The sequence below is a fragment of the Haemorhous mexicanus genome, chromosome 1 (assembly GCF_027477595.1).
Source record: "Haemorhous mexicanus isolate bHaeMex1 chromosome 1, bHaeMex1.pri, whole genome shotgun sequence".
NCBI classification, from domain to species: Eukaryota; Metazoa; Chordata; class Aves; order Passeriformes; family Fringillidae; genus Haemorhous; species Haemorhous mexicanus.
Genome location: NC_082341.1, coordinates 158,283,402 through 158,307,781, shown reverse-complemented (window position 1 = coordinate 158,307,781; position 24,380 = coordinate 158,283,402). Strand labels below are relative to the sequence as shown.

Below are 24,380 nucleotides of genomic sequence, written 5' to 3'. Positions count from 1 at the left end.
GCTGGGGCTGCGCCTGCTGCAGGGTGGTGAGTGACACACCTGGGACACCTGGGACACACCTGGGGACAGGGACACACCTGGGGACAGGGACACACCTGGGCCAGGGCCACTTCATCGTGCAGGTGTCACCTCTGGGGCTGCGCCTGCTGCAGGGCGGTGAGTGACACACCTGGGGACACCTGGGGACACCTGGGGACAGGGACACACCTGGGACACACCTGGGCCAGGGCCACTTCATCGTGCAGGTGTCACCTCTGGGGCTGCGCCTGCTGCAGGGCGGTGAGTGACACACCTGGGGACAGGGACACACCTGGGGACAGGGACACACCTGGGGACAGGGACACACCTGGGCCAGGGCCACTTCATCGTGCAGGTGTCACCTCTGGGGCTGCGCCTGCTGCAGGGCGGTGAGTGACACACCTGGGGACACCTGGGGACACCTGGGGACAGGGACACACCTGGGACACACCTGGGCCAGGGCCACTTCATCGTGCAGGTGTCACCGCTGGGGCTGCGCCTGCTGCAGGGCGGTGAGTGACACACCTGGGGACACCTGGGGACAGGGACACACCTGGGGACACCTGGGGACAGGGACACACCTGGGCCAGGGCCACTTCATCGTGCAGGTGTCACCGCTGGGGCTGCGCCTGCTGCAGGGCGGTGAGTGACACACCTGGGACACACCTGGGGACAGGGACACACCTGGGGACACACCTGGGGACAGGGACACACCTGGGGACACCTGGGGACAGGGACACACCTGGGGACAGGGACACACCTGGGCCAGGGCCACTTCATCGTGCAGGTGTCACCGCTGGGGCTGCGCCTGCTGCAGGGCGGTGAGTGACACACCTGGGGACACCTGGGGACAGGGACACACCTGGGCCAGGGCCACTTCATCGTGCAGGTGTCACCTCTGGGGCTGTGCCTGCTGCAGGGCGGTGAGTGACACACCTGGGGACACCTGGGACAGGGACACACCTGGGACACACCTGGGACACACCTGGGGACAGGGACACACCTGGGGACAGGGACACACCTGGGACACACCTGGGGACAGGGACACACCTGGGGACAGGGACACACCTGGGCCAGGGCCACTTCATCGTGCAGGTGTCACCTCTGGGGCTGCGCCTGCTGCAGGGCGGTGAGTGACACACCTGGGGACACCTGGGGACACCTGGGGACAGGGACACACCTGGGGACAGGGACACACCTGGGACAGGGACACACCTGGGGACAGGGACACACCTGGGGACACCTGGGGACAGGGACACACCTGGGGACACACCTGGGACACACCTGGGGACAGGGACACACCTGGGGACAGGGCCACTTCATCGTGCAGGTGTCACCGCTGGGGCTGCGCCTGCTGCAGGGCGGTGAGTGACACACCTGGGGACACCTGGGACACACCTGGGACAGGGACACACCTGGGGACACACCTGGGGACACACCTGGGGACAGGGACACACCTGGGACACACCTGGGGACAGGGACACACCTGGGCCAGGGCCACTTCATCGTGCAGGTGTCACCGCTGGGGCTGCGCCTGCTGCAGGGCGGTGAGTGACACACCTGGGGACACCTGGGGACAGGGACACACCTGGGGACAGGGACACACCTGGGACAGGGCCACTTCATCGTGCAGGTGTCACCGCTGGGGCTGCGCCTGCTGCAGGGCGGTGAGTGACACACCTGGGGACACCTGGGGACACACCTGGGGACACACCTGGGACACACCTGGGGACAGGGACACACCTGGGCCAGGGCCACTTCATCGTGCAGGTGTCACCTCTGGGGCTGCGCCTGCTGCAGGGCGGTGAGTGACACACCTGGGGACACACCTGGGGACACCTGGGGACAGGGACACACCTGGGGACAGGGACACACCTGGGCCAGGGCCACTTCATCGTGCAGGTGTCACCTCTGGGGCTGCGCCTGCTGCAGGGCGGTGAGTGACACACCTGGGGACACCTGGGGACAGGGACACACCTGGGCCAGGGACACACCTGGGGAGAGGGACACACCTGGGACACACCTGGGGAGAGGGACACACCTGGGGACACACCTGGGGACACACCTGGGGACACCTGGGACACACCTGGGCCAGGGCCACTTCATCGTGCAGGTGTCACCTCTGGGGCTGCGCCTGCTGCAGGGCGGTGAGTGACACACCTGGGGACAGGGACACACCTGGGACACACCTGGGGACAGGGACACACCTGGGACACACCTGGGGACAGGGACACACCTGGGACAGGGACACACCTGGGGACAGGGCCACTTCATCGTGCAGGTGTCACCGCTGGGGCTGCGCCTGCTGCAGGGCGGTGAGTGACACACCTGGGGACACCTGGGGACACCTGGGACACACCTGGGGACAGGGACACACCTGGGACACACCTGGGGACACCTGGGGACAGGGACACACCTGGGGACAGGGACACACCTGGGACACACCTGGGACACACCTGGGGACACACCTGGGGACAGGGACACATCTGGGGACACACCTGGGACACATCTGGGGACAGGGACACACCTGGGGATACACTTGGGGACACACCTGGGACAGGGACACACCTGGGACAGGGACACACCTGGGGTGACATCATGGGGTGTCACGGGCGCAGGTGTGTCCCCAGGTGTGACATCAAGGGGATGGCACAGGAAGAGGTGACACCGGGGGGGGGGGGGGGGCAGGGGGTGGCCCTGGGGTGACACCGCTGGGTCATTCTTGGCACTGCAGTGACAGGGAGGTGACATTGGCAGGTGACACCGGGGTGTGACAGTGATGTGACACTGCTGTGACACTTCTGTGGCAGTGATGTGACACTGCTGTCCCCACAGTGACCCAGCTGCACTTTGTCCCCGTGGGTTTGGGGTGACCCAGGGGGTGTGACACTGCTGTGACCCCCTGGTGATACTGCTGTGACACTGCTGTGACAGTGATGTGACACTGCTGTGACCCCGGTGACACTGCTGTCCCCTCACAGTGACCCAGCTGCACTTTGTCCCCGTGGGTTTGGGGTGACCCAGGGGGTGTGACACTGCTGTGACAGTGATGTGGCAGTGATGTGACACTGCTGTGGCAGTGATGTGACAGTGACACTGCTGTGACACTGCTGTGACACTGCTGTGACCCCTGGTGACACTGCTGTCCCCTCAGTGACCCAGCTGCACTTTGTCCCCGTGGACCTGGGCTCTCCCATCGTGCACTGGGACACTGCTGTGACAGTGCTGTGACAGTGATGTGACACTGCTGTGACAGTGATGTGACACTGCTGTGACACTGCTGTGACAGTGATGTGACACTGCTGTGACAGTGATGTGTCAGTGATGTGACACTGCTGTGACCCCCGGTGACACTGCTGTGACAGTGATGTGACACTGCTGTGACACTGGGGCTGTGACAGTGATGTGACACTGCTGTCCCCTCAGTGACCCAGCTGCACTTTGTCCCCGTGGACCTGGGCTCTCCCATCGTGCACTGGGACACTGCTGTGACAGTGCTGTGACAGTGATGTGACACTGCTGTGACAGTGACACTGCTGTGACAGTGATGTGACACTGCTGTGGCAGTGATGTGACACTGCTGTGACAGTGACACTGCTGTGACACTGCTGTGACACTGCTGTGACACTGCTGTGACACTGGGGCTGTGACACTGCTGTGACACTGCTGTGAGCCCTGGTGACACTGCTGTCCCCACAGTGACCCAGCTGCACTTTGTCCCCGTGGACCTGGGCTCTCCCATCGTGCACTGGGACACTGCTGTGACACTGCTGTGACAGTGATGTGACACTGCTGTGACAGTGACACTGCTGTGACACTGCTGTGACCCCTGGTGACACTGCTGTCCCCTCACAGTGACCCAGCTGCACTTTGTCCCCGTGGACCTGGGCTCTCCCATCGTGCACTGCGCCGTGGCCGATCCCTTCGGGGTCCTGCTCAGCGCCGAGGGCCACCTGGCCACCTTCACCCTCAAGGGGGACACCTACGGTGGCCGCGCCCCGCGCCTGGCCCTGCTGCGGCCACCCGTGTCACACGTGAGTGTCACCGACTGTCCCCACTGTCCCCAACCATCCCTGACCATCCCCAACCCTGCCTGGCCCTGCTGCGCCCGCCCGTGTCACACGTGAGTGTCACCGACTGTCCCCACTGTCCCCAACCATCCCTGACCATCCCCAGCCCTGCCTGGCCCTGCTGCGCCCGCCCGTGTCACACGTGAGTGTCACCTGTGTCACCTGTGTCACCTGTGTCCCCAACCATCCCCATCCCTGCCTGGCCATGCTGCGCCCGCCCGTGTCACACGTGAGTGTCACCGTGTCACCTGTGTCCCCAACCATCCCTGACCATCCCCAACCCTGCCTGGCCCTGCTGCGCCCGCCCGTGTCACACGTGAGTGTCACCTGTGTCACCTGTGTCCCCAACCATCCCTGACTGTCCCCAATCCTGCCTGGCCCTGCTGCGCCTGCCTGTGTCACACGTGAGTGTCACCTGTGTCACCTGTGTCCCCAACCATCCCTGACCGTCCCCAACCCTGCCTGGCCCTGCTGCGCCTACCTGTGTCACACCTGAGTGTCACCTGTGTCACCTGTGTCCCCAACCATCCCTGACTGTCCCCAATCCTGCCTGGCCCTGCTGCAGCCGCCCGTGTCACACGTGAGTGTCACCTGTGTCACCTGTGTCCCCGACCATCCCCAACCCTGCCTGGCCCTGCTGCGCCCGCCCGTGTCACACGTGAGTGTCACCTGTGTCACCTGTGTCCCCAACCATCCCCAGCCCTGCCTGGCCCTGCTGCACCACCCGTGTCACACCTGAGTGTCACCTGTGTCACCTGTGTCCCCAACCATCCCTGACCATCCCCAACCCTGCCTGGCCCTGCTGCGGCCCCCTGTGTCACACCTGAGTGTCACTGTGTCACCTGTGTCCCCAACCATCCCCAACCCTGCCTGGCCCTGCTGCGCCCGCCCCTGTCACACGTGTCACCGTGTCACCTGTGTCCCCAACCATCCCTGACCATCCCCAACCCTGCCTGGCCCTGCTGCGCCCGCCCGTGTCACACGTGAGTGTCACCGTGTCACCTGTGTCCCCAACCATCCCCAACCTTGCCTGGCCCTGCTGCGGCCACCCGTGTCACACGTGAGTGTCACCTGTGTCACCTGTGTCCCCAACCCTTCTCAACCATCCCTGACCAGTGTCACACGTGTCACCGGTGTCACCTGTGTCCCCAACCATCCCCACCTGGCCCTGCTCCAGGTGACACCTTCAGGTGACATCAGACATGTCACCAATGTCCCCAGTGTCCCCAGTCCCTGGGTGTCATGTGATTGTCCCCAATTGTCCTCAGTGTCCCCTTGTCCTGAATGTCCCCCCAGTGTCCCCAAGGTTCCCCCACTGTCCCCAATATCCCAGTGTTCCCCCAGTGTCCCCAGTGTCCCCAGTGATGTCCCCAATGATGTCCCCAATGTCCCCATGTCCCCTGCAGCCCTCTCGGGTGACAGCGCTGTGCCTGTACCGGGACCTTTCCGGAATGTCCCCAGTGATGTCCCCAATGATGTCCCCAATGATGTCCCCAATGTCCCCAATGTCCCCAATGTCCCCAATGATGTCCCCAATGTCCCCAATGATGTCCCCAATGTCCCCAGTGTCCCCAATGTCCCCAGTGTCCCCAATGTCCCCAATGATGTCCCCAGTGTCCCCAATGTCCCCAGTGTCCCCAATGTCCCCAATGTCCCCTGCAGCCCTCGCGGGTGACAGCGCTGTGCCTCTACCGGGACCTTTCCGGAATGTCCCCAGTGATGTCCCCAATGTCCCCAGTGATGTCCTCAGTGTCCCCAATGATGTCCCCATGTCCCCTGCAGCCCTCGCGGGTGACAGCGCTGTGCCTGTACTGGGACCTTTCCGGAATGTCCCCAGTGATGTCCCCAATGATGTCCCCAATGATGTTCCCAATGTCCCCAGTGAGGTCCCCAATGTCCCCAATGTCCCCATGTCCCCTGCAGCCGTCACGGGTGACAGCGCTGTGCCTGTACCGGGACCTTTCCGGAATGTCCCCAGTGATGTCCCCCATGATGTCCCCAGTGTCCCCAATGTCCCCAATGATGTCCCCAGTGTCCCCAATGTCCCCAGTGTCCCCAATGTCCCCAATGTCCCCTGCAGCCCTCGCGGGTGACAGCGCTGTGCCTGTACCGGGACCTTTCTGGAATGTCCCCAATGGTGTCCCCAGTGATGTCCCCAGTGTCCCCAATGTCCCCAGTGATGTCCCCAATGTCCCCAATGTCCCCAGTGATGTCCCCAATGATGTCCCCAATGTCCCCATGTCCCCTGCAGCCCTCGCGGGTGACAGCGCTGTGCCTGTACCGGGACCTTTCCAGAATGTCCCCAGTGATGTCCCCAATGATGTCCCCAATGTCCCCAATGTCCCCAATGATGTCCCCAATGTCCCCAGTGATGTCCCCACTGTCCCCTGCAGCCCTCGCGGGTGACAGCGCTGTGCCTGTACCGGGACCTTTCCGGAATGTTCACCACCGAGAGCCGCGCCCCCCGCGAGGAGCCCCCGCCCCGCCCCCACGCCGAGGCCGAGACCCTCATCCAGGACCTCAGGTGGGTCACAAGGTGTCCCCAAGGTGTCCCCAAGGTGTCCCCAGGTGTCCCCAAGGTGTCCCCAAGCTCCAGGAGTTTCTGGTTGTGCGTCCAAGAATGTTCTCAGGTGGATCCAGGTGTGCCCAAGGTGTCCCCAGGTGTGCCCAAGGTGTCCCCAGGTGTCCCCAAGGTGTCCCCAGGTGTCCCCAGGGTGTCCCCAGGTGTCCCCAAGGTGTCCCCAAGGTGTCCCCAAGGTGTCCCCAAGCTCCAGGAGTTTCTGGTTGTGCGTCCAAGAATGTTCTCAGGTGGATCCAGGTGTCCCCAGGTGTGCCCAAGGTGTCCCCAGGTGTGCCCAGGTGTCCCCAGTCTCCAGGTGCTCCCGCTTGTGTCTCCAGGGTTGTTGTCAGGTGTGTCCAGGGATGTTCTCAGGTGTACCCAGGTGTGCCCAAGGTGTCCCCAGGTGTCCCCAGGTGTGCCCAAGGTGTGCCCAGTCTCCAGGAGTTTCTGGTTGTGTCTCCGGGGATGTTCTCTGATGTCCCCAGTGTGTCCCCAGATGTGCCCAGGTGTGCCCAGGTGTATCCCAGGTGTATCCCAGGTGTGCCCAGGTGTATCCCAGGTGTGCCCAGGTGTATCCCAGGTGTATCCCAGGTGTGCCCAGGTGTATCCCAGGTGTACCCTAGGTGTGCCCAGGTGTGCCCAGGTGTGCCCAGGTGTATCCCAGGTGTATCCCAGGTGTGCCCAGGTGTGCCCAGGTGTATCCCAGGTGTATCCCAGGTGTGCCCAGGTGTGCACAGGTGTATCCCAGGTGTGCCCAGGTGTCTCAGGTGTATCCCAGGTGTATCCCAGGTGTGCCCATGTCCCCGCAGTGGCTCTGTGGATGACGAGGAGGAGATGCTCTACGGGGACTGGGGGGTGTCCCTAGATCTATCCCAGGTGTATCCCAGGTGTGCCCAGGTGTGCCCAGGTGTGCCCAGGTGTATCCCAGGTGTGCCCAGGTGTGCCCAGGTGTATCCCAGGTGTCTCAGGTGTGCCCATGTCCCCGCAGTGGCTCTGTGGATGACGAGGAGGAGATGCTCTACGGGGACTGGGGGGTGTCCCTAGATCTATCCCAGGTGTATCCCAGGTGTGCCCAGGTGTGCCCAGGTGTGCCCAGGTGTCTCAGGTGTGCCCAGGTGTGCCCCAGGTGTCTCAGGTGTGCCCATCTCCCCGCAGTGGCTCTGTGGATGACGAGGAGGAGATGCTCTACGGGGACTCGGGGGGTGTCCCTAGATCTATCCCAGGTGTGCCCAGGTGTATCCCAGGTGTGCCCAGGTGTGCCCAGGTATACCCCAGGTGTGCTCAGGTGTGCCCAGGTGTGCCCAGGTGTCTCAGGTGTGCCATACCTGTCTCCCTGCAGTGGCTCTGTGGATGACGAGGAGGAGATGCTCTACGGGGACTGGGGGGTGTCCCTAGATCTATCCCAGGTGTGCCCAGCTGTGCCCAGGTGTGCCCAGGTGTGCCCAGGTGTCTCAGGTGTATCCCAGGTGTGCCCAGGTGTATCCCAGGTGTGCCCAGGTGTATCCCAGGTGTCTCAGGTGTATCCCAGGTGTGCCCAGCTGTATCCCCAGGTGTATCCCCAGGTGTGCCCAGGTGTATCCCAGGTGTGCCCAGGTGTGCCCAGGTGTGCCCAGGTGTATCCCAGGTGTACCCCAGGTGTGCCCAGGTGTGCCCAGGTATACCCAGGTGTATCCCAGCTGTGCCCAGCTGTGCCCAGGTGTATCCCAGGTCTATCCCAGGTGTATCCCAGGTGTGCCCAGCTGTGCCCAGGTGTGCCCAGGTGTATCCCAGGTGTGCCCAGGTGTCTCAGGTGTGCCCATCTCCCCGCAGTGGCTCTGTGGACGACGAGGAGGAGATGCTCTACGGGGACTGGGGGGTGTCCCTAGATCTATCCCAGGTGTGCCCCAGGTGTATCCCAGGTGTGCCCAGGTGTACCCCAGGTGTGCCATACCTGTGTCCCCGCAGTGGCTCGGTGGATGACAAGGAGGAGATGCTCTACGGGGACTCGGGGGGTGTCCCTAGATCTATCCCAGGTGTGCCCAGCTGTGCCCAGGTGTATCCCAGGTGTGCCCAGGTGTGCCCAGGTGTATCCCAGGTGTATCCCAGGTGTACCCAGGTCTATCCCAGGTGTACCCAGGTGTGCCCAGGTGTACCCAGGTGTGCCCAGGTGTGCCCAGGTGTGCCCAGGTGTATCCCAGGTGTACCCCAGGTGTGCCCAGGTGTGCCCAGGTGTATCCCCAGGTGTATCCCAGGTGTATCCCAGGTGTGCCCAGGTGTGCCCAGGTGTGCCCAGGTGTGCCCAGGTGTGCCATACCTGTGTCCCCGCAGTGGCTCTGTGGACGACGAGGAGGAGATGCTCTACGGGGACTGGGGGGGTGTCCCTAGATCTATCCCAGGTGTGCCCCAGGTGTATCCCAGGTGTACCCAGGTGTACCCCAGGTGTACCCCAGGTGTGCCCAGGTGTGCCCAGGTGTATCCCAGGTGTGCCCAGGTGTTTCAGGTGTGCCCATGTCCCCGCAGTGGCTCGGTGGACGATGAGGAGGAGATGCTCTACGGGGACTCGGGGGGTGTCCCTAGATCTATCCCAGGTGTGCCCAGGTGTACCCCAGGTGTATCCCAGGTGTACCCAGGTGTACCCCAGGTGTGCCCAGGTGTGCCCAGGTGTACCCCAGGTGTACCCAGGTGTACCCCAGGTGTGCCCAGGTGTGCCCAGGTGTACCCCAGGTGTACCCAGGTGTCTCAGGTGTGCCCAGGTGTGCCCAGGTGTGCCATACCTATGTCCCCGCAGTGGCTCTGTGGACGACGAGGAGGAGATGCTCTACGGGGACTGGGGGGTGTCCCTAGATCTATCCCAGGTGTACCCCAGGTGTGCCCAGGTGTGCCCAGGTGTACCCAGGTGTGCCCAGGTGTAGCCCAGGTGTATCCCAGGTGTGCCCAGGTGTAGCCCAGGTGTATCCCAGGTGTGCCCAGGTGTACCCAGGTGTGCCCAGGTGTAGCCCAGGTGTATCCCAGGTGTGCCCAGGTGTGCCCAGGTGTGCCCAGGTGTACTCAGGTGTATCCCAGGTGTGCCCAGGTGTACCCAGGTGTATCCCAGGTGTATCCCAGGTGTATCTCAGGTGTACCCCAGGTGTCTCAGGTGTACCCAGGTGTGTCCCAGCTGTGTCCAGCTGTGCCCAGGTGTGCCATACCTGTGTCCCCGCAGTGGCTCGGTGGACGACGAGGAGGAGATGCTCTACGGGGACTCGGGGGGCTCGGGCCGTTCCCCGGCCCGGGAGGAGCCGCGGCGGGCGGGACCCCCCGAGAGGGAGGCGGCGCCGCTGAGCCCCGAGCCCTCGCACTGGTGTGTGCTGGCCAGGGAGAACGGCAACATGGAGGTACTGGGGGGACTGGGAGGGACTGGGAATGGCACTGGGTGGGACTGGGATATACTGGGATATACTGGGATATACTGGGAATGGCACTGGTGTGTGCTGGCCAGGGAGAACGGCAACATGGAGGTACTGGGGGGGACTGGGAGGGACTGGGAGGGACTGGGAAGGACTGGGAATGGCACTGGGAGGGACTGGGAGGGACTGGGAGGGACTGGGAGGGACTGGGGATACTGGGATATACTGGGAATGGCACTGGGAGGGACTGAGGATACTGGGATATACTGGGGATACTGGGATATACTGGGAATGGCACTGGTGTGTGCTGGGAATGGCACTGGTGTGTGCTGGCCAGGGAGAACGGCAACATGGAGGTACTGGGGGGACTGGGAGGGACTGGGAGGGACTGGGAATGGCACTGGGAGGGACTGAGGATACTGGGATATACTGGGAATGGCACTGGGAGGGACTGAGGATACTGGGATATACTGGGAGGGACTGGGAATGGCACTGGTGTGTGCTGGCCAGGGAGAACGGCAACATGGAGGTACTGGGAGGGACTGGGAGGGACTGGGAATGGCACTGGGGATACTGGGATATACTGGGAATGGCACTGGTGTGTGCTGGCCAGGGAGAACGGCAACATGGAGGTACTGGGGGGACTGGGAGGGACTGGGAGGGACTGGGAGGGACTGGGGATACTGGGAATGGCACTGGGAGGGACTGGGAGGGACTGGGAATGGCACTGGTGTGTGCTGGCCAGGGAGAACGGCAACATGGAGGTACTGGGATGGACTGGGATGGACTGGGAATGGCACTGGGAGGGACTGGGAATGGCACTGGGAGGGACTGGTAATGGCACTGGGGATACTGGGATATACTGGGAATGGCACTGGTGTGTGCTGGCCAGGGAGAACGGCAACATGGAGGTACTGGGGGGACTGGGAGGGACTGGGAGGGACTGGGAGGGACTGGGGATACTGGGAATGGCACTGGGAGGGACTGGGATATACTGGGAATGGCACTGGTGTGTGCTGGCCAGGGAGAACGGCAACATGGAGGTACTGGGGGGACTGGGATATACTGGGAGGGACTGGGATATACTGGGAATGGCACTGGGAGGGACTGGGAGGGACTGGGAATGGCACTGGGGATACTGGGATATACTGGGAATGGCACTGGTGTGTGCTGGCAATGGCACTGGTGTGTGCTGGCCAGGGAGAACGGCAACATGGAGGTACTGGGAGGGACTGGGAGGGACTGGGATATACTGGGAATGGCACTGGGAATGGCACTGGGAGGGACTGGGAGGCACTGGGAATGTTTCCTGCTGCAATTCCCGTTGTTTTCCCGTCACAGTTCCCATTCCCCTCCAGAACTCTGCGGGATTTCCCCCCACAATTCCCATTTCCCCCCACAATCCCCATTTTTATCCCCACAATTCCCATTTTTCCCCATAATCCCCATTTTTCCCCATTTTCCCCATTTTTCCCCACTTTTCCCCATTCCCCCCAGCTCTCCCAGGTCCCCGAGTGGTGCCTGCTGTTCCTGGTGAAGAACTCCCCTGCTTTTCCCCCCACAATCCCCTTTTTTACCCCATTTTTCCCCATTTTTCCCCATTTTTCCCCATTTTCCCCATTTCCCCATTCCCCCCAGCTCTCCCAGGTCCCCAAGTGTCCCCTGCTGTTCCTGGTGAAGAACACCCATGGTTTTCCCCCCACAATCCCCATATTTCCCCCCAAAATCCCCATTTTTCCCCATTTTTTCCCCATTTTTCCCCATTTTCCCCATTTTTCCCATTTTTCCCCATTTTCCCCCAGATCTCCCAGGTCCCCGAGTGTCCCCTGCTGTACCTGGTGAAGAACTCCCCTGGTTTTCCCTCCACAATTCCCATTTTTTCCCCATAATCCCCATTTCCCCCCCATTTTCCCCATTTTTCCCCATTTTTTCCCCATTTTTCCCCATTTTTCCGCATTTTTCCCCATTTTTACCCCATTTTTTCCTCTTTTTTTCCCCATTTTCCCCATTTTTACCCCATTTTTCCCCTTTTTTCCCCATTTTTTCCCCATTTTCCCCATTTTTCCCCATTTTCCCATTTCCCCCCAGCTCTCCCACGTCCCCGAGTGTCCCCTGCTGTTCCTGGTGAAGAACTCCCCTTGTTCTACCCCCACAATCCCCATTTTTATCCCCATAATTCCCATTTTCCCCCCATAATCCCCATTTTTTCCCCATTTTTTCCCCATTTTTCCCCATTTTTCCCCATTTTTCCCCATTTTCCCCATTTTTCCCCATTTTCCCCATTTTTCCCATTTCCCCCCAGCTCTCCCAGGTCCCCGAGTGTCCCCTGCTGTACCTGGTGAAGAACTCCCCTGGTTTTCCCTCCACAATTCCCATTTTTCCCCCATAATCCCCATTTCCCCCCCATTTTGCCCCATTTTACCCCATTTTTTCCCCATTTTTACCCATTTTTACCCCATTTTTTCCCCTTTTTTTCCCCTTTTTTCCCCATTTTTCCCCATTTTTCCCATTTTTCCCACTTTCCCCCCAGATCTACCAGGTCCCCGAGTGTCCCCTGCTGTTCCTGGTGAAGAACTCCCCTTGTTCTCCCCCCACAATCCCCATTTTTCCCCATTTTTACCCCATTTTTTCCCCTTTTTTTTCCCAATTTTTCCCATTTTTTTCCCATTTTCCCCCCTATAATCCCCATTTTTCCCCATTTTTCCCCATTTTTCCTGTTTTCCGCCCAGCTCTCCCAGGTCCCCGAGTGTCCCCTGCTGTTCCTGGTGAAGAACTCCCATGGTTCTACCCCCACAATCCCCATTTTTACCCCATCTTTACCCCATTTTTTCCTCTTTTTTCCCCCATTTTCCCCATTTTTTCCCCATTTTTCCCCCCACAATCCCCATTTTCCCATTTTCCCCAGATCTACCAGGTCCCCGAGTGGCGCCTGGTGTTCCTGGTGAAGAACTCCCCTGGTTTTACCCCCACAATCCCCATTTCCCACCCCACAATCCCCATTTTCCTCCCATAATTCCCCATTTTCCCCATTTTCCCATTTCCCCCCAGCTCTCCCAGGTCCCCGAGTGTCCCCTGCTGTTCCTGGTGAAGAACACCCATGGTTCTACCCCCATTATCTCCATTCCCACCCCACAATCCCCATTCCCCTCCCCTATAATCCCCATTTTTCCCCTTTTTTCCCCATTTTACCCCATTTTCACCCCACAATCCCCATTTTTCCCCCATTTTCCCCACTTCCCCCCAGCTCTCCCAGGTCCCCGAGTGTCCCCTGCTGTTCCTGGTGAAGAACTCCCCTGGTTTTACCCCCACAATCCCCATTTTTTCCACATTTTTACCCCATTTTTTCCCCTTTTTTCCCCCATTTTTCCATTTTTTCCCATTTTTCCCCCTATAATTCCCATTTTTCCCCATTTTCCCCATTTTTCCCATTTCCCCCCAGCTCTCCCAGGTCCCCGAGTGTCCCCTGCTGTTCCTGGTGAAGAACTGCCCTGGTTTTCCCCCCACAATCCCCATTTCCCACCCCATAATCCCCTTTTTTCCCCCCATAATTCCCATTTTTTCCCTATTTTTATCTCATTTTTCCCCATTTTTCCCCCTATAATCCCCATTTTTCCCCATAATTCCCATTTTTTCCCCATTTTTTCCCCATTTTTCCCCATTTTCCCCATTTCCCCCCAGCTCTCCCAGGTCCCCGAGTGTCCCCTGCTGTTCCTGGTGAAGAACTCCCCTTGTTCTACCCCCACAATCCCCATTTTTCCCCATTTTTCACCATTATTTCCCCACTTTTCCCCATTTCCCCCAGCTCTCCCAGGTCCCCAAGTGGTGCCTGCTGTTCCTGGTGAAGAACTCCCCTTGTTCTACCCCCACAATCCCCATTTTCCCCCATTTTTCCCCATTTTTACCACATTTTACCCCATTTTTTCCCCATTTTTCCCCATTTTACCCCATTTTTCCCCATTTTTCCCCATTTTCCCATTTCCCCCCAGCTCTCCCAGGTCCCCGAGTGTCCCCTGCTGTTCCTGGTGAAGAACTCCCATGGTTTTACCCCCACAATCCCCATTTCCCCCCCCACAATCCCCATTTCCCCCCCCCATAATCCCCATAATTCCCATTTTTTCCCATTTTTTCCCCATTTTTCCCCATTTTTTCCCCATTTTCCCCATAATTCCCACTTTCCCATTTTCCCCCCAGCTCTCCCAGGTCCCCGAGTGGCGCCTGGTGTTCCTGGTGAAGAACTCCCCTTGTTCTCCCCCCACAATCCCCATTTTCCCTGTGCAATTTCCATTTTTATCCCCCATTTTTCCCCATTTTTACCCCCTATTATCCCCATTTTTCCCATTTTTACCCCATTTTACCCCATAATTCCCATTTTTTCCCATTTCCCCCAGATCTACCAGGTCCCCGAGTGTCCCCTGCTGTTCCTGGTGAAGAGCTCCCCTTGTTCTCCCCCCACAATCCCCATTTTTACCCCATTTTTCCCCATTTTTACCCCCTATAATCCCATTTTTTCACCATTTTTACCCCCTATAATCCCGATTTTTCCCATTTTTTCCCCATTTTTCCCCATTTCCCCATTTCCCCCAGATCTACCAGGTCCCCGAGTGTCCCCTGCTGTTCCTGGTGAAGAACTCCCCTTGTTCTACCCCCACAATCCCCATTTTTATCCCCATAATTCCCATTTTCCTCCCCCATAATCCCCATTTTTTCCACATTTTTCCCCCACAATCCCCATTTTTACCCCCTATAATCCCCATTTTTCCCCCATTTTTCCCCATAATTCCCACTTTCCCCCCAGATCTACCAGGTCCCCGAGTGGCGCCTGGTGTTCCTGGTGAAGAACTCCCCTTGTTCTACCCCCACAATCCCCATTTTTCCCCATTTTTCCCCATTTTTCCCCCATTTTTCCCCATTTTTACCCCCTATAATCCCGATTTTTCCCATTTTTACCCCATTTTTTCCCCATTTTCCCCATTTCCCCCAGATCTACCAGGTCCCCGAGTGGCGCCTGGTGTTCCTGGTGAAGAACTTCCCGGTGGGGCAGCGCGTGCTGGTGGATTCCTCCTTCGGGCAGCCGCCGGCCGAGCCGCGCAAGGACGAGAGGGGCGAGAGGGAGCTGCCCCACGTCAGGGAGCTGCTGCTGGTGGGGCTGGGCCGAGCCCAGAGCCGCCCCTTCCTGCTGGTACTGGGAGCACTGGGAGCACTGGGAGCACTGGGAATGGTCTGGGAATGGCACTGGGAATGGCCAAACTGGGAGCACTGGGAATGGCCAAACTGGGAGCACTGGGAGCTGCCCCACATGCGGGAGCTGCTGCTGGTGGGGCTGGGCCGAGCCCAGAGCCGCCCCTTCCTGCTGGTACTGGGAGCACTGGGAGCACTGGGAGCACTGGGAATGGTCTGGGAATGGCCAAACTGGGAGCACTGGGAATGGCCAAACTGGGAGCACTGGGAATGGCCAAACTGGGAGCACTGGGAGCACTGGGAATGGCACTGGGAGTGGTCTGGGAATGGCACTGGGAATGGCCAAACTGGGAGCACTGGGAATGGCCAGACTGGGAGCACTGGGAGCACTGGGAATGGCACTGGGAATGGCCAAACTGGGAGCACTGGGAATGGCCAAACTGGGAGCACTGGGAATGGCCAAACTGGGAGCACTGGGAGCACTGGGACTGGCACTGGGAGTGGTCTGGGAATGGCACTGGGAATGGCCAAACTGGGAGCACTGGGAATGGCCAGACTGGGAGCCCTGGGAGCACTGGGAATGGCACTGGGAATGGCCAAACTGGGAGCACTGGGAATGGCCAAACTGGGAGCACTGGGAGCTGCCCCACGTCCGGGAGCTGCTGCTGGTGGGGCTGGGCCGAGCCCAGAGCCGCCCCTTCCTGCTGGTACTGGGAGCACTGGGAGCACTGGGAGTGGCACTGGGAATGGCCAAACTGGGAGCACTGGGAGTGGCCAAACTGGGAGCACTGGGAGCACTGGGAATGGCCAAACTGGGAGCACTGGGAATGGCCAGACTGGGAGCACTGGGAATGGCCAGACTGGGAGCACTGGGAATGGCCAGACTGGGAGCACTGGGAATGGCCAAACTGGGAGCACTGGGAGCTGCCCCACGTCAGGGAGCTGCTGCTGGTGGGGCTGGGCCGAGCCCAGAGCCGCCCCTTCCTGCTGGTACTGGGAGCACTGGGAGCACTGGGAATGGCACTGGGAATGGCACTGGGAATGGCCAAACTGGGAGCACTGGGAATGGCCAAACTGGGAGCACTGGGAGCTGCCCCACGTCAGGGAGCTGCTGCTGGTGGGGCTGGGCCGAGCCCAGAGCCGCCCCTTCCTGCTGGTACTGGGAGCACTGGGAGCACTGGGAGTGGCACTGGGAATGGTCTGGGAATGGCACTGGGAATGGCCAAACTGGGAGCACTGGGAATGGCCAAACTGGGAGCACTGGGAGCTGCCCCACGTGCGGGAGGTGCTGCTGGTGGGGCTGGGCCGAGCCCAGAGCCGCCCCTTCCTGCTGGTACTGGGAGCACTGGGAGCACTGGGAGTGGCACTGGGAATGGTCTGGGAATGGCACTGGGAATGGCCAAACTGGGAGCACTGGGAATGGCCAAACTGGGAGCACTGGGAGCTGCCCCACGTGCGGGAGCTGCTGCTGGTGGGGCTGGGCCGAGCCCAGAGCCGCCCCTTCCTGCTGGTACTGGGAGCACTGGGAGCACTGGGAATGGCACTGGGAATGGCACTGGGAATGGCCAAACTGGGAGCACTGGGAATGGCCAAACTGGGAGCACTGGGAATGGCCAGACTGGGAGCACTGGGAATGGCCAAACTGGGAGCACTGGGAGCTGCCCCACGTCAGGGAGCTGCTGCTGGTGGGGCTGGGCCGAGCCCAGAGCCGCCCCTTCCTGCTGGTACTGGGAGCACTGGGAGCACTGGGAGCACTGGGAATGGTCTGGGAATGGCACTGGGAATGGCCAAACTGGGAGCACTGGGAATGGCCAAACTGGGAGCACTGGGAGCACTGGGAGCACTGGGAATGGTCTGGGAGTGGCACTGGGAATGGTCTGGGAATGGCCAAACTGGGAGCACTGGGAGCACTGGGAGCACTGGGAATGGTCTGGGAATGGCCAAACTGGGAGCACTGGGAATGGCCAAACTGGGAGCACTGGGAATGGCCAAACTGGGAGCACTGGGAATGGCCAAACTGGGAGCACTGGGAGCACTGGGAGCACTGGGAATGGTCTGGGAGTGGCACTGGGAATGGTCTGGGAATGGCCAAACTGGGAGCACTGGGAGCACTGGGAGCACTGGGAATGGTCTGGGAATGGCCAAACTGGGAGCACTGGGAATGGCCAAACTGGGAGCACTGGGAATGGCCAAACTGGGAGCACTGGGAATGGCCAAACTGGGAGCACTGGGAGCTGCCCCACGTCAGGGAGCTGCTGCTGGTGGGGCTGGGCCGAGCCCAGAGCCTCCCCTTCCTGCTGGTACTGGGAGCACTGGGAGCACTGGGAATGGTCTGGGAATGGTCTGGGAATGGCCAAACTGGGAGCACTGGGAGCACTGGGAATGGCCAGACTGGGAGCACTGGGAATGGCCAAACTGGGAGCACTGGGAGCTGCCCCACGTGCGGGAGCTGCTGCTGGTGGGGCTGGGCCGAGCCCAGAGCCGCCCCTTCCTGCTGGTACTGGGAGCACTGGGAGCACTGGGAATGGCACTGGGAATGGCACTGGGAATGGCCAGACTGGGAGCACTGGGAATGGCCAAACTGGGAGCACTGGGAGCACTGGGAATGGCCAAACTGGGAGAACTGGGAGCACTGGGAATGGCACTGGGAATGGTCTGGGAATGGCCAAACTGGGAGCACTGGGAATGGCCAAACTGGGAGCACTGGGAATGGCCAAACTGGGAGCACTGGGAATGGCACTGGGAATGGCCAAACTGGGAGCACTGGGAGCACTGGGAGCAGCACTGGGAGCGATACTGGAAGCACTGGGATGGCACTGGGAGCACTGGGAGCATTTCCAGGTGCATTTTGGGGTTCTCAGGTGGAATTTTGGGGTTCCCAGGTGCGCTTTGGGGTTCCTGGGATGGATTTTGGGGTTCCCAGGTGGCTTTTGGGGTTCCTGGGATGGATTTTGGGGTTCCCAGGTGGCTTTTTTGGGGTTCCAGGTGGATTTAGGGTTTTCCAGGTGGATTTTTGGGGTCCCCTGACTCATTTTTGGGGTGCCCTGACTCATTTTTGGGGTCCCAGGTGCAGGTGGAGCAGGAGCTGCTCCTCTACGAGGGGTTTGGGGTTCCAAGGTGGATTCTGGGGTTCTGGGATGGATTTTGGGGTTTTCCAGGTGGATTTTGGGGCTCCCAGGTGGATTTTTGGGGTTCCAGGTGCATTTTGGGATTTTGGGATGAAGTTTTGGGGTTCCCAGGTGCATTTTTGGGGTTCCAGGTGGATTTAGGGTTTCCCAGGTGGAGTTTTGGGGTCCCCTGACCATTTTTGGTGTCCCCTGACCGTTTTTGGGGTTCCAGGTGCAGGTGGAGCAGGAGCTGCTCCTGTACGAGGGGTTTGGGGTTCTGGGATGGATTTTGGGGTTCTGGGATGGATTTTGGGGTTCCCAGGTGGATTTTTGGGGTTCTAGTATGAATTTTTGGGGTTCTGGGATGGATTTTGGGGTTCCCTGACCATATTTTGGGGTTCCAGGTGGATTTAGGGTTTCCCAGGTGGAGTTTTGGGGTCCCATGACCATTTTTGGTGTCCCCTGACCGTTTTTGGGGTCCCAGGTGCACGTGGAGCAGGAGCTGCTCCTGTACAAGGGGTTTGGGGTTCCTGGGATGGATTTTGGGGTTTTCCAGGTGGATTTTGGGGTTCCCAGGTGGATTTTGGGGTTCTGGGTTGGATTTTGGGGTTCCCTGACTCATTTTTGGGGTCCCAGGTGCACGTGGAGCAGGAGCTGCTCCTCTACGAGGGGTTTGGGGTTCCCAGGTGGATTTTGGGGGTTCTGGGATGGATTTTTGGGGTTCTGGGATGGATTTTGGGGTTCCCTGACCATTTTTGGGGTCCCCTGACCGTTTTTGGGGTCCCAGGTGCACGTGGAGCAGGAGCTGCTCCTGTACGAGGGGTTTGGGGTTCCTGGGATGGATTTTTGGGGTCCCAGTTGCATTTTTGGGGTTCCAGGTGGATTTAGGGTTTTCCAGGTGGATTTTTGGGGTCCTCTGACTCATTTTTGGGGTTCCAGGTGCACGTGGAGCAGGAGCTGCTCCTGTACGAGGGGTTTGGGGTTCTGGGATGGATTTTGGGGTTCTGGGGTGGAATTTTGGGGTTTTCCAGGTGGCTTTTTTGGGTTCCCAGGTGGATTTTGGGGTTATGGGATGGATTTTTGGGGTTCCCTGCCCCATGTTTGGGGTTCCAGGTGGATTTAGGGTTTCCCAGGTGGATTTTTGGGCTTCCCTGAGTCATTTTTGGGGTCCCAGGTGCAGGTGGAGCAGGAGCTGCTCCTGTACGAGGGGTTTGGGGTTCTGGGATGGATTTTGGGGTTCTGGGATGGATTTTTGGGGTTCCCTGACTCATTTTTGGGGTCCCAGGTGCAGGTGGAGCAGGAGCTGCTCCTGTACGAGGGGTTTGGGGTTCTGGGATGGATTTTGGGATTCTGGGATGGATTTTTGGGGTTCCCTGACCCTTTTTTGGGGTTCCAGGTGGATTTAGGGTTTTCCAGGTGGAGTTTTTGGGTTCCCTGACCGTTTTTGGGGTCCCAGGTGCACGTGGAGCAGGAGCTGCTCCTGTACGAGGGGTTTGGGGTTCCCAGGTGGATTTTGGGGTTCCCAGGTGCATTTTTGGGGTTCCAGGTGGATTTAGGGTTTCCCAGGTGGATTTTGGGGTCCCCTGACTCATTTTGGGGTCCCCTGACTCATTTTTGGGGTCCCAGGTGCACGTGGAGCAGGAGCTGCTCCTGTACGAGGGGTTTGGGGTTCTGGGATGGATTTTGGGGTTCCCAGGTGGATTTTTGGGGTCCCCTGACTCATTTTTGGGGTCCCCTGACCGTTTTTGGGGTTCCAGGTGCACGTGGAGCAGGAGCTGCTCCTCTATGAGGGGTTTGGGGTTCCCAGGTGGATTTTGGGGTTCTGGGATGGATTTTGGGGTCCCCTGACCGTTTTTGGGGTCCCAGGTGCACGTGGAGCAGGAGCTGCTCCTGAACGAGGGGTTTGGGGTTCTGGGATGGATTTTGGGGTTCCCTGACTCATTTTTGGGGTTCCCTGACTCATTTTGGGGTTCTGGGATGGATTTTTGGGGTCCCCTGACTCATTTTTGGGGTCCCAGGTGCACGTGGAGCAGGAGCTGCTCCTGTACGAGGCCTTTGCCCACGACTCCCAGCTGGGCCAGAGCAACCTCAAGGTTCGGTTCCGCAAGGTGAGAGCAGCCCTGGGGGCTCTGGGGGGGTCTGGGGGGGATTTGGGGGAGTTTGGGGGGCTCTGGGGGGAGTTTGGGGGGAGTTTGGGGGGCTCTGGGGGAATTTGGGGGGCTCTGGGGGGAGTTTGGGGGGAGTTTGGGGGGATTTGGGGGGAGTTTGGGGGGCTCTGGGGGAATTTGGGGGGATTTGGGGGGAGTTTGGGGGGCTCTGGGGAATTTGGGGGGCTCTGGGGGGAGTTTGGGGGGGGTTTGGGGGGCTCTGGGGGAATTTGGGGGGCTCTGGGGGGAGTTTGGGGGGGCTTGAGGGGGATTTAGGGGGATTTGGGGGTCTCCGGGGGCGATTTGAGGAGGATTTGGGGGGCTCTGGAGGGGAATTTGAGGAGGATTTTGGGGGGCTCCAGGGGGGATTTGGGGAGGATTTGGGGGTCTCCAGGGGGATTTGGGGAGGGGATTTTTTGGGGGCTATTTGGGGATGATTTGGGGGTCTCCAGGGGGATTTGGGGAGGGGATTTTTTGTGGGCTATTTGAGGAGGATTTGGGGGTCTCGAGGGGGTTTTGGGGAGGAGTTTTTGGGGTCTATTTGGGGATGATTTGGGGGTCTCCAGAGGGATTTGGGGAGGATTTTTTGGGGTCTATTTGGGGATGATTTGGGGGTCTCCAGGGGGATTTGGGGATGATTTTTTGGGGGGAATTTGGGGAGGATTTGGGGGTCTCCAGGGGGATTTGGGGAGGGGATTTTTTGGCAGGGATTTGGGGATGATTTGGGGGTCTCCAGGGGGATTGGGGGAGGGGATTTTTTGGGGGCTATTTGAGGAGGATTTGGGGGTCTCCAGGGGGATTTGGGGTGGGTTTTTTTGGGCTATTAGGGGATGATTTGGGGGTCTCCAGGGGGATTTGGGGTGGGGTTTTTTGGGCTATTTGGGGATGATTTGGGGGTCTCCAGGGAGATTTGGGGATGATTTTTTGGGGTCTATTTGGGGATGATTTGGGGGTCTCCAGGGGGATTTGGGGAGGATTTTTTGGGGTATATTTGGGGATGATTTGGGGGTCTCCAGGGGGATTTGGGGAGGGGATTTTTTGTGGGCTATTTGAGGAGGATTTGGGGGTCTCGAGGGGGTTTTGGGGAGGGGTTTTTTGGGGGGAATTTGGGGAGGTTTTGGGGGTCTCCAGGGGGATTTGGGGAGGGGATTTTTTGGGGGGGATTTGGGGAGGATTTGGGGGTCTCCAGAGGGATTTCGGGAGGATTTTTTGGGGTCTATTAGGGGAAGATTTGGGGGTCTCCAGGGGGATTTGGGATGATTTGGGGGTCTCCAGGGGGATTTGGGGAGGGTTTTTTTGGGGGGGATTTGGGGGGGGGATTTTTTGGGGTCTATTAGGGGATGATTTGGGGGTCTCCAGGGGGATTTGGGGAGGATTTGGGGGGCTTTGGGAGGGATTTGAGGAGGATTTTGGGGGTCTCCAGGGGGATTTGGGATGATTTGGGGGTCTCCAGGGGGATTTGGGGAGGGTTTTTTTGGGAGCTATTTGGGGATGATTTGGGGGTCTCCAGGGAGTTTTTTGGTGGGGATTTTTTGGCGGGGATTTGGGGAGGATTTTTTGGGGGCTCTTGGGGTGGATTTGGGGGAATTTTTGGGGGTCCCACCCCCAACCCCCCCCGGTGGTGCCCCCCAGGTGCCCCACGGGATCAATTTCCGGGAGAAGAAGCCGAAGCCGTCGCGGAAGAAGCCGGAGGGGCCGGGGGGGGCTCCCGGGGGGGCTCCGGGCGGGACCCCCGAGGAACCGGGGGGGCCCCGGGGCCGCGTGGCGCGCTTCCGCCCCTTCCACGACATCTACGGCTACTCGGGGGTGAGGCACCCCAAAAACGGGATCAGAGGGACCCCAAAACCCGCCTGGGACCCCAAAACCCAGCAGGGACCCCAAAACTCACCAGGGACCCCAAATGTGGGGGGTGGGATCCCCTAATCCATCAGGGACCCCAAATCTAGGGGGTGGGACCCCAAATCTGCCCCTTCCACGACATCTACGGCTACTCGGGGGTGAGGCACCCCAAAAACGGGGTCAGAGGGACCCCAAAACCCAGCAGGGACCCCAGAACCCAGCAGGGACCCCAAATCTGGGGGGTGGGACCCCAAAACCTGCCAGGGACTCCAAAACTCACCAGGGACCCCAAATCTGGGGGGTGGGACCCCAAATCTGCCCCTTCCACGACATCTACGGCTACTCGGGGGTGAGGCACCCCAAAAATGGGATCAGAGGGACCCCAAAACCTGCCAGGGACCCCAGAACCCAGCAGGGACCCCAGAACCCAGCAGGGACCCCAAATGTGGGGGGTGGGACCCCAAAACTCACCAGGGACCCCAAATGTGGGGGGTGGGACCCCCTAATCCATCAGGGACCCCAAATCTGGGGGGTGGGACCCCAAATCCGCCCCTTCCACGACATCTACGGCTACTCGGGGGTGAGGCACCCCAAAAACGGGATCAGGGGACCCCAAAACCTGCCTGGGACCCCAAAACTCACCAGGGACCCCAAATGTGGGGGTGGGACCCCAAATCTGCCCCTTCCACAACATCTACGGCTACTCGGGGGTGAGGCACCCCAAAAATTGGACCGGGGGGACCCCAAAACCTGCCAGGGACCCCAAAACTCACCAGGGACCCCAAATGTGGGGGGTGGGACCCCAAATCCATCAGGGACCCCAAATGTGGGGGGGGGGACCCCAAAATCCCAGCAGGGACCCCAGAACTGGGGGAGGATCTGCGGAGGGACCCCAAATCCGTGGTGTGGGACCCCAGACCCACCAGGGACCCCAAATCTATGGGGAGAGGGACCCCAAAACCGGGCAGGGACACCAGATCTGTCCCCGCTCCCAGGTGTCCCTCACCTGTCCCTCACCTGTCCCTCACCTGTCCCTCACCTGTCCCAGGTGTTCACCTGCGGCCCCTCCCTGCACTGGGTGCTGCTGACAGGCTCTGGGTGCCCCATTCCTGGGGGTCCCTGTCCCCATTCCTGGGGGTCTCTGTCCCTCACCTGTCCCCAGGTGTCCCTCACCTGTCCCTCACCTGTCCCAGGTGTTCACCTGCAGCCCCTCCCCACACTGGATGCTGCTGACAGGCTCTGGTGCCCCATTCCCGGGGGTCCCTGTCCCCAGGTGTCCCCAGGTGTGACCAAGTGTCTCACCTGTCCCTCACCTGTCCCAGGTGTTCACCTGCAGCCCCTCCCCACACTGGGTGCCCCATTCCTGGGGGTCCCTGTCCCCATTCCCAGGGGTCTCTGGGTGTTCCTGGTTGTCCCCAGGTGTCTCACCTGTCCCAGGTGTTCACCTGCAGCCCCTCCCTGCTCTGGGTGCTGCTGACAGGCTTTGGGTGCCCCATTCCCGGGGGTCCCTGTCCCCATTCCCGGGGGTCCCTGTCCCCATTCCCGGGGGTCCCTGTCCCCATTCCTGGGGGTCCCTGTCCCCATTCCTGGGGGTCTCTGACCCTCACCTGTCCCCAGGTGTCCCTCACCTGTCCCAGGTGTTCACCTGCGGCCCCTCCCTGCACTGGGTGCTGCTGACAGGCTCTGGGTGCCCCATTCCCGGGGGTCCCTGTCCCCATTCCTGGGGGTCTCTGACCCTCACCTGTCCCCAGGTGTCCCTCACCTGTCCCTCACGTGTCCCAGGTGTTCACCTGCAGCCCCTCCCCACACTGGATGCTGCTGACAGGCTCTGGTGCCCCATTCCCGGGGGTCCCTGTCCCCAGGTGTCCCCAGGTGTGACCAAGTGTCTCACCTGTCCCTCACCTGTCCCAGGTGTTCACCTGCAGCCCCTCCCCGCTCTGGGTGCTGCTGACAGGCTTTGGGTGCCCCATTCCCGGGGGTCCCTGTCCCCATTCCTGGGGGTCTCTGTCCCTCACCTGTCCTCAGGTGTCCCTCACCTGTCCCTCACCTGTCCCAGGTGTTCACCTGCAGCCCCTCCCCACACTGGGTGCTGCTGA

General features: G+C 60.1%; 1 protein-coding gene across 4 annotated transcripts in view; it reads left to right on the top strand.

Moving 5' to 3' along the window:
* Positions 1-24,380, top strand: part of CPSF1 (cleavage and polyadenylation specific factor 1) — a 130,987-nt gene that overhangs the window by 65,228 nt on the left and 41,379 nt on the right. For all 4 annotated transcript variants that reach the window (XM_059868611.1, XM_059868620.1, XM_059868628.1 and 1 more), the window contains exons 19-24: positions 3,874-4,052; positions 6,482-6,612; positions 9,830-10,001; positions 14,995-15,192; positions 20,317-20,406; positions 22,078-22,251. In XM_059868611.1, the coding sequence (XP_059724594.1) occupies positions 3,874-4,052; positions 6,482-6,612; positions 9,830-10,001; positions 14,995-15,192; positions 20,317-20,406; positions 22,078-22,251 (944 nt within the window). The remainder of the gene's footprint in view (positions 1-3,873; positions 4,053-6,481; positions 6,613-9,829; positions 10,002-14,994; positions 15,193-20,316; positions 20,407-22,077; positions 22,252-24,380) is intronic.